Consider the following 12,352-nt stretch of genomic DNA (forward strand, 5'->3'; position numbering starts at 1 on the left):
TTACGTTGTTAAAGTAAGTAATCACTTGGAAAGCTATCTAATAACAGTGGAGAAAAACCTTTTTAAAGATGACAGGCCTGGCAACGTTAATAAAATCTAAAAATATTCAAATCCCGTTCACAGTGTATTAGCCAGGCCGTGTCCAGGCTAGTTAACATGGCGGCGGCGTGCGGGGCGTTAGCGAGGCGCGCCATCTGACGGACGAATCAATTAGTTGCCATCAGCTTTGCTTTCCCTGGCATTCTGTACGAACTCTGAGGTGAAGACATTAATTTTATGTAAGTTTCTTACGACGCACCGCAGCAGTGTGTCTATGTGTTGGTGGGAGTAGGCGTCCTCCTGGCGTGCCTCCGAGCCACTCCGAGATATCAATTAATACTGATACATCAACTTTCAAGACGACTTTTAGACTTTGCATATTGCGTATTTTATCAAGCTGCAGTCAAGAACTAAACAAGAAAATTTTAATAACCGTTTATTAATATCATCCAACCTGCACCAATTTCCTCGCTCTTTATTTCAAGAAGTTAGTCATTCTACGTTAAATATTGTTCTATTGAATGTTAGTTTAACGATAGCAACACACTCGACTTCCCGTACAATCCATTTAGATCACGTCAGACGTTTAAGTTAAAGTTCCGAGCTAGAGAGAACACGGGGTGTTAAAATACCTGACCGTACTTCTATTACCGCTTTGAGTTTCTTTACGAGGAATCAATTACTTGTTAACTGCTTCACTACGAAGTGAATAACTTCGCCGCGGCATCTTCTTTTTAATTAGAGTTTAAAAGCTTTTAAATGAGATCTGACTTAAAGCTAATCAAGGACACATTCTTTGATACGATCGAATGATTGGAATATTACGGAACTTTCATAGTAAGCTAGTATCGATATAGCGTGTCTTATAAATAAAAATAAAATATTGATACATATGGTTTTCCCATAGGGTAGGGTAATTATTTTTGAAGGAGGCACGCCACTTTTTATCGTTTGTAACGACACCAAATCCAAACGGTCACAATACCATCATTAATATTTAAACAAAATGTAGATCCTCATTTATAAAGTTCGACACAGTAAAGTTTCAAACTATTTATTCCGTTAATCTCGTTAAACTAAATCCAGCTAACGTCTCGAGGGAATATATTAGCTGTAACTAAGTCTATTGTAAAGTTCCACAAAGTTGGAGTAACTTATTAAATAATCGATTCCGAAGCCTGCATCAGCGCTGGAGTGAGGAGTGTTAAATCTATTAGAATCAGCGCCATTAGCTCCTGGCTGCGTCTCGAAGGTATCAATTACTTCCAACTACTCAAACTTCACCAACTCGCTTACGTGTAAGTAATTTAGTAAAATAATCATCGTGTAATTACGGGACCGTTTACCTACTCCTGTGGTGGCTTATACCTCGCTAAGTAATTAATAAGTTCTGTCAATATTGTAGCGCTCAACTTCCTCACTCCAGACTCTCATAATTTAAAACAAAGTCTTGACTTCGCAAAGAGAGGCCATGTGGTTGTTTTGTAGCGATTATGTATTGCCTCAACGGGACACTCTCTTATAAGAAGTTTATTCATTAATTAAGTGCTATCTTTTAAGCAAGAACTTTTCACTGTATAACCAATGCTTTTATATCGGTTAAAACAGTAATTACATTAAAAAATGAGACCGTGATGAGTTCTTTAAAACGTTTCAAAAATAAATAATGTATATTCATGTTTGAGCCATGCATTAGTGTCGCGCACCGCGGGCCCCGCTGAGGCTGCGGTTGCATGGCGCCGCTACATTAGATCCATCTCGTACGGAGAGCGGACGAATCAATTAGTTCGACACCGCGCCGCCATTAGCGTTGCCGTCGCCTGGAGAATCCTGCGGCGGCACTAGTAGCGAGAGATCAGCGGATATCATCAATTCTGTTGAAATTACTAGCATTCGGTTACAAAAGAACTTGCATTTCTTAAAGGGTGGAAAAAAATATTATTAATTTAACAAAAATCACAATCAATCATTAAGCCAGCTAAACGTAAAGGCTCTAGTCCAAACCCAAAGAGAAAAAGAAAAAAATTAAAGAAAATCTAAATAAATTCGACTCTACATTATTAGTATTTCATGTGATAGACATCCCCCAACTAATGCCATATAGTACACAGACATTTTAGCTGCCATCGTCAAAAACGGTTAGAACCCTTGAAGGTAATCTCGCTGTCGCGTATGTTTTGGGCCACATAGCCCGCGGCACATAGCGCGGCTGTCTCGGTGGTATTCGCGGTTCGACTCCCCTGCACCGGCGCGCGGGCTCATCGTATCAGCACAGGTGACGCGCATTACGTACATATTCATAACCGAGGTGTGTTAACCTATCAGGACATTGATTTTAATTAAGTTTAATATGTTTATGGTTTAGTATAAGTAGTTTTCTTGTAAGTATACGTGTACATGTTAGCATAAAGTTCTATTAACAAAACTTGTTTTCGCTCTCCTATACTAGTTTATTTTAGATATTGATTTACAACTATCTTCTTTTTAGTCCATAGACCTCGTAACAACCTCGTGTTCACAAATTATTGAAATATCTACCTACCTACGTTTGGCAATGGACACAAACTTGAACCGTAACATCAAAACAAATATTTATTTCGTGCCTTCAGTCTTGATGACTCGCAATCTTTATTGATAAAAGCCAAGCATCCATCCAGTGCGCCAGCCGTGCGCTGAATGTGTCGCGCGGACTGCGAGCTGCGCTCGGACACACCGACCGAAAGGTATGGCGCGCGTCACATCACCAGCAGCTGGAGCCCACAAATAGACACCGTTTTAGCTGGCACTCACTTATCTCACACGTCTCCTCACTATTCGTGTTATGCCGGACAGGACAATTAAACTGAGACATACATGACACCTTGTATTCTAGTAGGTTTCTCTCTTTAATTTATCTATCACAGGAATCTTACACATCGATCTTTGTAGACTCTTGTTTTAATCATTGTCGCCTTTCTGATCGACGAATAGCTAACAAAGAATCTATTTATTTTATTTGTTTGCAATAATTTGTAGCGTTAGGTGTTTATTATGAGAGGCGATATTTTAGTGTAGACATAAATCATCGGGAGCAGGTCAGTGCGGCTGACTCACGCTGGAGCAGGTATACCGGGAACTCAAGGATGACTGCCACACGTTATTATAATGTGGCTTGTTTTAGCTAATGTGTCGCAACTGTCCACGTAAATCAACCACTCGCATAGCTTCTGCATGCTTAGTTCCGTAGGCATACACTCGAGCCAAATCAAAATTAAAACTAATGTATTTTACAAAAAAAAAAAACGAAAGATGAAATTGTACAAAATAAGCCTGTTAACTAAAACCTGATGATTTGAAAAAAAGGAAATAAAATTATTTCAATTTTAATAACCGCTGTGTACACGAACAGAGAAAAAACTAAAAAATTGCTCGGTGATATCAAAGCTGTGCCATTATAAATATTGTGTAAATGAATCAGGCTGATTACTGACAAACATCACTGTCGGTGGGGACGTGGGTGCGGGGGTTGAGGGGTGGCGAGGGAGGAGGAGGGGCACCTTTATGTCAATCGGTAATCGTACCCGCGACTGCTCGGTAAATATTCAATTAGATGCGTTTGAACCGCGGGGGAGCGCTGCGATCGATATTATGTGCACCTCAAGACTACACATTTACAGTTAAAAATAAAACTGAGGAGAATTATGTCTCCTCAATATCATTTATGACATCGGTCAAGTGCGAGTCAGACTTAGTTCCGTACGAATAGGGTGAACAAAATTGCTTTAAAATTGGTCATCCATCACGTGTAGGACTCTACGAACCGTTCAACCGTTGCTCGGTGCTTATTATTTTTTGTTACAATTGAGAGATTTGCAGCAGCTTCACTATTTCAGTTCATGAGATATACATGATGGTGGCAGACGCACAGGCGAACAGACGAGCCTTAGTAATCAGTCTAAAATCGGCGGTTTTTTACTTTCACTTGATTGTTATTCAACAAAATTAAGTCTATGATTTCTAAACTGTTTGTTCTGCGTAACTATAACTGATTACAGGAAAATGTTCCGTTGTGAGAGGTCAGGTCGCCGTGTCGCTTTATAAAGAGTACCTTATCTATAATGTAGGTTATTTCGCTAACGAACTTTACGAGTCCAGCGCGTAGCTTCAGGGCGTATCGTAAACTAGCTTATTGTTGTTATTCGCAGCGCTGATAGCCTGTCGCCAATGGTGACGGATTACGGCCCCGATATCAGAACCTACTGCGAAAATATTTCGCTCCGAACAGATTGACGGACAGGCCGACACGAAATAATATAGTGTTTTTAGTTTACGTCTAGAATTTATTTAAAGAGAAGTTGTATGAAAAGGAAATTTTCATTTTGATTTGCTTTAGGATTTCTTTGAAAATCTGCGATAAAAAGTTATGTAAATATCCTGGCGATCTGAAACCTCTTTCAATACTTTTTACAACTACTTCAAACGGACGGGTCGACTTTCTAAGGGGCTGTTTATTATTTGACTGTAACTTGGTGAATAATAGTTCTGAGAACGCTTTAAGAGAGTAGTCAATGTCAAGTTTATGTTTATTATCATTCAGGTAAATGGCACTACAGCGGTGTTTCCATCGGTTCCAATAACTCAGGCGCAATCAAGTACTATTGGCGGCCATCAATCGCGGCTCTAGAGAAAGCCAACGCGGAAGCCGCGACTCTTGTGCAATCACACTTTATGTGCTATATCCTGATTATAACGCGACGAAATACTTTTCCTAGTTTCCATTAACTTATGAAAAAAAATCTAAGCTAATAAAGAAATAATATTATGGCGTTCTTATTTCCACAAACCGCCCGGGTTTGTCAGGAAAAGGTTAATTACAGAAAAACAAAGCCGAAAAAAGTCGCGCTCCATATTTATTTATCAATAAAATAAAGCCTTTAGAAATAGGTGAAAATCGCTGTATGTTCATAACTTCGAATTCTCGCAGTCGATAATAAATTATAATTTATATTAGTGTTTTGCACTATTATCGTACACATATAACAAAACAGTGCGCTAATCCGGTCAACATTTAAAGCATGTTACCGTTTAACTTTCCATTTACAATATTAGTCACGTCGTCTAAACTGCGCTAATACTGGCGATTACTTCTGTTTCGATTAAGCGCAGCTCGAGCGATTAAACTTTAACGATCGGTATCTCGGTAATGTTTGTTAATACGATAACGAATACTATTAAAGTTTTGCGCCTCTATTTACATCCAGCAATGTTTGAAAACTTTACTACCGAACGCGATCGGTTTCTGTATAAATATATTGGGACGAGTATACTTTTGTTTCACATTTCCACGAATATAATAAAATAATAACAAAGTGTAAAGTTTACGCTCGTTTCAAATATTGCCAAAGAGTATCAAAACTTGAAATGTCTTTATTTTAAAGTCTAGATAATAATGTGAGCTATGTTTAGCGGCAGCACAACGTCTACTTAGCATTCGTATGTAAAGCGGAAAGGGCGATACCATCGAGCCGTAGTAACCAGTTGTGAAGCGATTATGCAACAACGATAGCACCGTAATTGTGCGATTATCATTAATTTCAATTATCTAATAAGATTACTGTTAATTTGTTGGTTGCCGGCTATTTTATGTGGTCACGCTCACAACCTGAATTGTTGCTCATGTTAATTAGTAACTGGACATTGTAAAGAGAGCTTTTTATAGTCATTGATAATGTAAGAACATGGTGGAACAGATTAGTTAAATAATGAACTTGACGCAGGTGGGAAACAATTTTATTAGAGCTATGAAGGCTATTAACTTAAAGACTTTATCTTCTCAAATAATAGTCTGCAGTTTGATTGCAAATCGCGGAGTGAGCAAAAGCCAATAGTGTAGCTACGTAAAGGCTAGGGTTCAAACTGCGAGGCTGTGCGCCGCGCGCCGGAGCGATGGCGGTGCGGCGCGCGGCGGTGCGGCGGCGGCTTAGCCGGATTTATTGGGTTGTTGATTAGAAGCCAAAAGCTGACCAGGGGAAACGATTACGTGATTTACTATTCACACATTTTGTTACGATGTGAAGCTAACGATAATTGTGCACCAACTAGCATTGGTTTAGGAAGCACAAGTCTAATTAGATATTGAGATGAATGTTACTGGTCACATAAGGGGTACTTAGTAATTAGCATTTGTTTACTTTTTTCTTTAATAGAGATGAAGGATAGGAAAGGCATACTAAGAAAACTAATTAAAAACCTAAAAAAAATATGATATCAGACGCATTTTTTTAAAGAATCTTCGCCCGCAATACTGGAGGCACTCGGCTCTCCGTGCCGTTGCTTTTCAATGAACTTCTAGTTCATGATGCGACAATTTGTTGGTATTGTGACGTGTGCCCGTATGCACCGTATGCCGGCGTCACATATCGGGTGCCGCACAGCGGGCGCGGGGGACATCATAATCACCAATTGATGTGATATCTAATTATCCAATTCCGCCTCGTTTAGATCGAGGGGTTTAAAACAATTTATAGCACTCACTCAAATACCAGTATTTCAACTGATTAAGATAAACAAACACACTTGTTCAATGTTTAAACGACGGCGTTCGTTACTTTATACTTGGTCTATTTGTTTACTGTCATGTTACAAAGTTAAAATTGTAATTGTTTACGTAGTTTTGCCTGAAATATACATTTCTTTAATAACCGATTTGCGTGCATGATGTTCTTCTCCTGCACATAAATGAATTTTTGAATTTCAGATAAAGTTAGTAATAAAACTTTGACTTCCAAATTATGTAAAAACCGATATATTAGTTACGCTATAAAAGCCTTTTTAAATGATTATGTTACTATAGAATAAGGCAGTGTTGCTGTTGATCCTCAGGTTTTGATGTGTATTATTAAATACAAGAACTTCACACGCAAAGGCGAACTTTCATCACAAAAAAGACCTCAATTACATATCGTGTGAGGATCCAAATTACTATTAATGATAGTCGTCGTCAGGGACGCCGAAGTCAATTTCATACAAAAACGCTTTAACTAAACACGTAGTGATTAAGGGCATTGCTGGCGTCACTTTGATCATGTAGACTCGTATTCATTCCCGCAGCGGCTAGGACAATGCAGTGAGACTGAACGGATTAGTTATGGCTGAGTCGCGGAACAAAAAGCTGGATAATTGCGTCGCGGGCGTCGGACGCCGCGCGCCGCGCCGGTGGGTGCCAACTAGTGAATAGCGCCGAGCTACTGATATATAGCGAGTGGACAACGTGCAGGCTCTAGCTGAAAGTAGGAAGTGGGAATTGAGGGACCAGCCACTGTATTATGAGAAGAAGAGCAAACTTGTGGTATGGAATTGGTGAATTAAAAATCTTTTAAAACTATATTGAATTTGTACTATGAAAGAAATGTTGGAAATGATTTCAGAATACGATTATATTAAACTCACGTTTGGCTTACACTGTTTATTTCAATTGCAAGTACCTAAATATATCAAAAGTTTTTGTTAAATAAATTTTGGATAAGTTAAAGTAATTCATAGTTACCATCAATGGCACTATAATATAAAAACATGACGTAGCTTTTATTTTATAAAGTTATGAGTTTTTTTAAACTATTTTATTCTGTAATGAAACAATCCCAAATCCACATAAATGAAGCATACGTAGACGTTAGAGGGTCAACTGAAGTAAGTTCACATTAATATTGTCCGAAGCAATGCAGTCGTAAGAGACACAGTGATTAAGTAACTTTACGACTTTCAGTTAAGTTCAAGCTACGGACTTTACTAAATACCAGTTCGAGTAAATTGTTGGAACAGCGTTAGTGATTGTGATGATTTAAACTCACTTATTATATTATTAAAGCTATTCCTTGGTACAATTGAAGGAAGACAGAAGATAAATCCTAAACATATTATTTTTGTTTTTCATTTCGGTAACAGAAATACATCAAAGAAAACATTCGTTGACGTAACCAACAAATCAACTTTTAATTTTAGTTTTCCAACTCCCGAGAACATTACAAGTCGTTGACCATAAATAGTCTGGTATCGAACCAATTCCGTAGAGTTACAGGCTACAGCAACACCTTCACAATACGCAGCGAATATTACATTAAAGCTTAGCCTTTATTGCCGGGGACTTGGCCACTATTTATGCGGTGAAACACCGTATAAATCTGGCCAACGACTGCAGTTCACAAGTCAACGTCTCGCCTTAAAACCTCCGTTTGTTTAGGAGTTATGGAGAGAATTCATTATGATCGCTTGGCATTATTTGTTGACAGAGGATAATAGCTATTTGTTAGTTATTTTGATCTCTGATTGCAGATTAAGATTAACATGTGATAACAGACTATAAGTTTTACCGCATCGTAGTAATTTGTTAAGGGACAATTGAAACGTGCCATTATCATCAGATCTCGTTTCAACATTTAATTTGGATACCACACGTGACAATATTGGAGCATGTTGTTTAGGAACATGTCCATATATTACCTGATACAGATTATTGTGTACCATGTTTGAGTTGAGATAATTCCGTGGCATTTTACGTTCTCCAAATATAAGTAACATTGGTACATTACCCTACAAATTATCTGATTTATTCAATACGTAGGTTTATACAGCCGCAGCAAAACGCGTGGGATCTAAGTGTAGTCGTCAATACGCGCTCAATCAATTGTCCTAAATCGTTGTTTTGTATATAAATGCCAGTTGCAACATTCAGGCAGCCAATCGGTTCGGCCGATCGCTGGGCGGACCCTATAGGCCGTGACGTGACTCCAACTTGAAAACAATTTGGTTTACATCGTTATCTATTTCTATTACTAGCATTACTTATGTAGAAACTTTAAATAGAACGTGTTCAGATATATTACGATGATGTCTATTATATTCGAACTCTACACAGTTATTGACATGAGCGCATTAATAGAATCTACAATATCCCAATTTTCCGTCGGCTGCACATATTTAAACGAGTCCAATCAATTCAATTACGTACTTTTACAAGTTGTTCACAAAAGCGTCACAATGCTTGGTCCGGCGCGGTCCGGACGCCCCGCTCGCCGGCGCGTGGCGGCCGCTGCCCTCCACTTCGCGGCACCCAATAATCCAAATAAACACCGCGCTGTCAACGACACGCGACACTTTTATCGCTCTAGTCCGCCACCCCCGACTATGTTTTATTGATTGGACCATTGGTTCCCATATTACGCCACTAACTCACCCAAATTATCGGGCTGAACACGTAAGCACAAATATTATTGATACGCTTCATTTAACATCATTATAAGCCGAAAATTCCCGCGCCCGTTACCGGCATTGTAACGAATGTTTGCGACATTAACCCTGTATTTTAATAAATAATGGAGGAAAACAAAACATAAACAAAAGGTTTTATAATCATCAAAATAAACTGGCGAACCGCGAGTAGAATATCAACGACATAATTCAAATTCAACAGCAATATCGGGGCAAACAACAACTCGTAATAAAAGCTCAACTGCTTTATTATCGCGGGCCGCGCCATCGCCACGAGCCTCTACTCTCCGTCACCCGTCTCCCGGCTCTCCGGCTCCCGCACGTACTCACACCATCCGGCGTTTATCATTTTTTCCATCTCGAGCCGCGCCTGATAACCATGGGGTTAGTGACAGCTTTCAACTTCGGATTAACTTCGTATTGCGGCAGAGGAGCGCCGAGCGGGAGAATATTTAATAGCTTCAGGAAAATTGCCTCGCAGCCCTCGCTCAAGTGTTACTTACTGTTTAGGGACGTTTTCGACCCTATAATTTAAAAACTATTTGCCGTGATTGCCAATTCAAGTTGATGAATATAGTCGTGCGTTTAACAATATTGACACTAACCTTTTGAAATTCAACTAACAAGGACCAGACTCAATGCCTCATAAATTATTACCTGTGTAATTTAGTTCGTCATTAAACCGCTAGTTATTTCAATCAAGTCATTAATATCACAAGCATTATAAATAATAATAGTGATGAATACGAGATGTCCTCGCCTCATGTTACGAATGCTTTGATTAATATTACATTGATACTAGATCACAAAATAATAAAGATTTAGGTACTATCAACATTCGAGTTGTAATTTAATCTGAAATTATTTTGTGAATCAAATATTGACATAGTTGATCAGTTGGATGTTAATGTTGGTACAAACCAAGTCAATAAAATCGAGGCTGCTTGTGAAGCAAATATACTTGTTATAATAATTATATTTGTTTTCACCGTCGCGCGTCGCGTCGTAACAAAAACATGTTTAAACCAAAATTAGTTTTAATTTTGTGTACACAATATGTACAGGGATATTCCACCTAGTATAAAATTGTTTATTTGAATGTAAGGCAGATGGTGTACTTGCCTGGCGGGCAGCCGCAGTCGGCGTAGTCGCGAATGCTCCGGCGCGGCCTCCAGGCGGCGGGCGGCGGGCGCGCCAGCACCTCGCGCCGCAGCCTCTCCACCAGCGGCTGCTGCGGCTCCAGCACGGCGCTGCGCAGCGCCAGGTGCTGCTCCTCCAGCAGCGCCAGCCTGTCCGTCAGGCCCTGCTGCTTGTACAGACTGTAGCCGCTCGAGATCAGGCTCATGGCACACGCACACCATAACACCACACAATATGCCCACGGGTCCGTCGGACACCGCTCCTCACATTTTTCCCATTTCTTTTTTGTCTCTTTCTTCTCTTCCTTCTTTGAGTCTTTTTCCGCGGTCGTCTTTACGCCCGCAGGCAGCTTTACACCCATCTTCAAAATCATTTTTTCTCAATGTGTTTTTTCATGAATTGCATATATTTATGAAATGGAATGTCAGCGGTATAGTCTTCGACATTTTCAACGTTAATGGCTAACCCGATCTATGTTCAGATGATACATTATACTCACAAATAGATGTCTTCGAGTTAGGAGCTTTTTGCGGTAACCTATCTTTTTCTTCAATCAAATTTAGTTTAGTATCTTTGACTTACGCAATACAAATAAAGGGAATAACACAAGAGCGAAAACATTACGAAAATTAAAGATACTCTAAAAATATTTGAATGTTGTTAAGCGTTCGTCGTAGTTGTGTACGTTGCGATCGTGTTTGAATTCGTTAGGTTCGCGCGCGCACAGCGTAGGGACGTGCCGTCTGGTCGGCAGGCGGAGCGCCACTGAGTCCACCGAGCAGTGTATCCAGTCGGCGCGGCTCCGCAGACACGGCGGCGTGCGCGAGCCGCGGGACACCGGCCGACGTCAGCATTACGGAATTCTCCTTCAGTATGTTGTTAGCTATTTGTATTTTTCTTTTGAATGTATAATTTCGTAAAAGCTTCTATGCACCTTAATTTACTCCTCATTTCGATTTCGTTGCACGTGTCGAATAAAATTGTATTTCAAATGTGTTTTGTTACAATTCAGAATAATGAAACCGTTAGTTTTGTTGGCACGGAAACAAGTATAATGATCGGGAACTGGAGAAAATCCCACTTTGCATGCAAATTTAATTAACGGTACTGAAAGGACAACTGAACAGAAAGTTGTGGATCATTAACCTTTCCCATGCTTTGGAAACGATTTCGAGAATCGAACTGGCGCTTTTATTGGTGAAGTTTTTTTCATCGCAATCAAGTTACACGGCGTGCCGGGGCATGTTTTATAGTCGGCAGTTGCGAGTTTGTCGGAAGGTCCATATTAAGGGGATGCGTGCAAAAACGTGCAGGCCCGAGCAAGCCGCCAAATTGGGCGCTAGCTCGCGCGGAAGACCCGAGGGGGGGCCGATCCAGTTAGTGGCTCACCCCCGCGTCCAGACACTGAATTGTAACACCGGTTTAACTTCAACTTACGCTGTCTCATCTTTTAATACGACTACAAGCTGAAGCTAACGATGAATTTACATTCCTAGTATGGGGACAGTATTGTTCCCGTAATTCTAACTAAACAAATGCAAATTGATGTAAGAGAGCTTTCGTTTTGTTTACATATTTCTGTTTCTAGAAGTCATTGTGCTAGAGGGGTGCATATGTTAATTGTATGTTTGTAATATAAAATCCACTTATCTAATACTGTTTGCAAAATATTTATTGCATTGCATATGTAATTTTGTTTAAACACTAAAATGTTTGTAGTATTTGTACCTGTAGATATGGTAATATCTAATATAACTAAGTATATCTGACTAATCAGGATTAACAACGGATAAAAAGTAACGTAAAAAAAATAATAGCCTCAGTCGACATAACCCTTACCGTCCCAAACACAGTTCTATACAAAAGATCTATATCGACATTAATTAAATTTGTAGAGAATGTAAAAAGTACGGATGTTTTTTAAACG

At 39.5% G+C, this 12,352-nt stretch overlaps 1 protein-coding gene across 6 annotated transcripts in view; it reads right to left on the reverse strand.

The window, feature by feature from the left end:
- Positions 1-12,085, reverse strand: part of LOC113496838 (collagen alpha chain CG42342) — a 117,758-nt gene extending 105,673 nt beyond the window's left edge. For all 6 annotated transcript variants that reach the window (XM_026876207.1, XM_026876204.1, XM_026876206.1 and 3 more), the window contains exon 1: positions 10,408-12,085. In XM_026876207.1, coding sequence (XP_026732008.1) covers positions 10,408-10,798 — 391 coding nt within the window. In that variant the 5' untranslated portion in view covers positions 10,799-12,085. The remainder of the gene's footprint in view (positions 1-10,407) is intronic.
- Between the last annotated feature and the right edge of the window lie 267 nt (positions 12,086-12,352).

This window comes from Trichoplusia ni, chromosome 8, assembly GCF_003590095.1.
Source record: "Trichoplusia ni isolate ovarian cell line Hi5 chromosome 8, tn1, whole genome shotgun sequence".
Classification (NCBI taxonomy): Eukaryota; Metazoa; Arthropoda; class Insecta; order Lepidoptera; family Noctuidae; genus Trichoplusia; species Trichoplusia ni.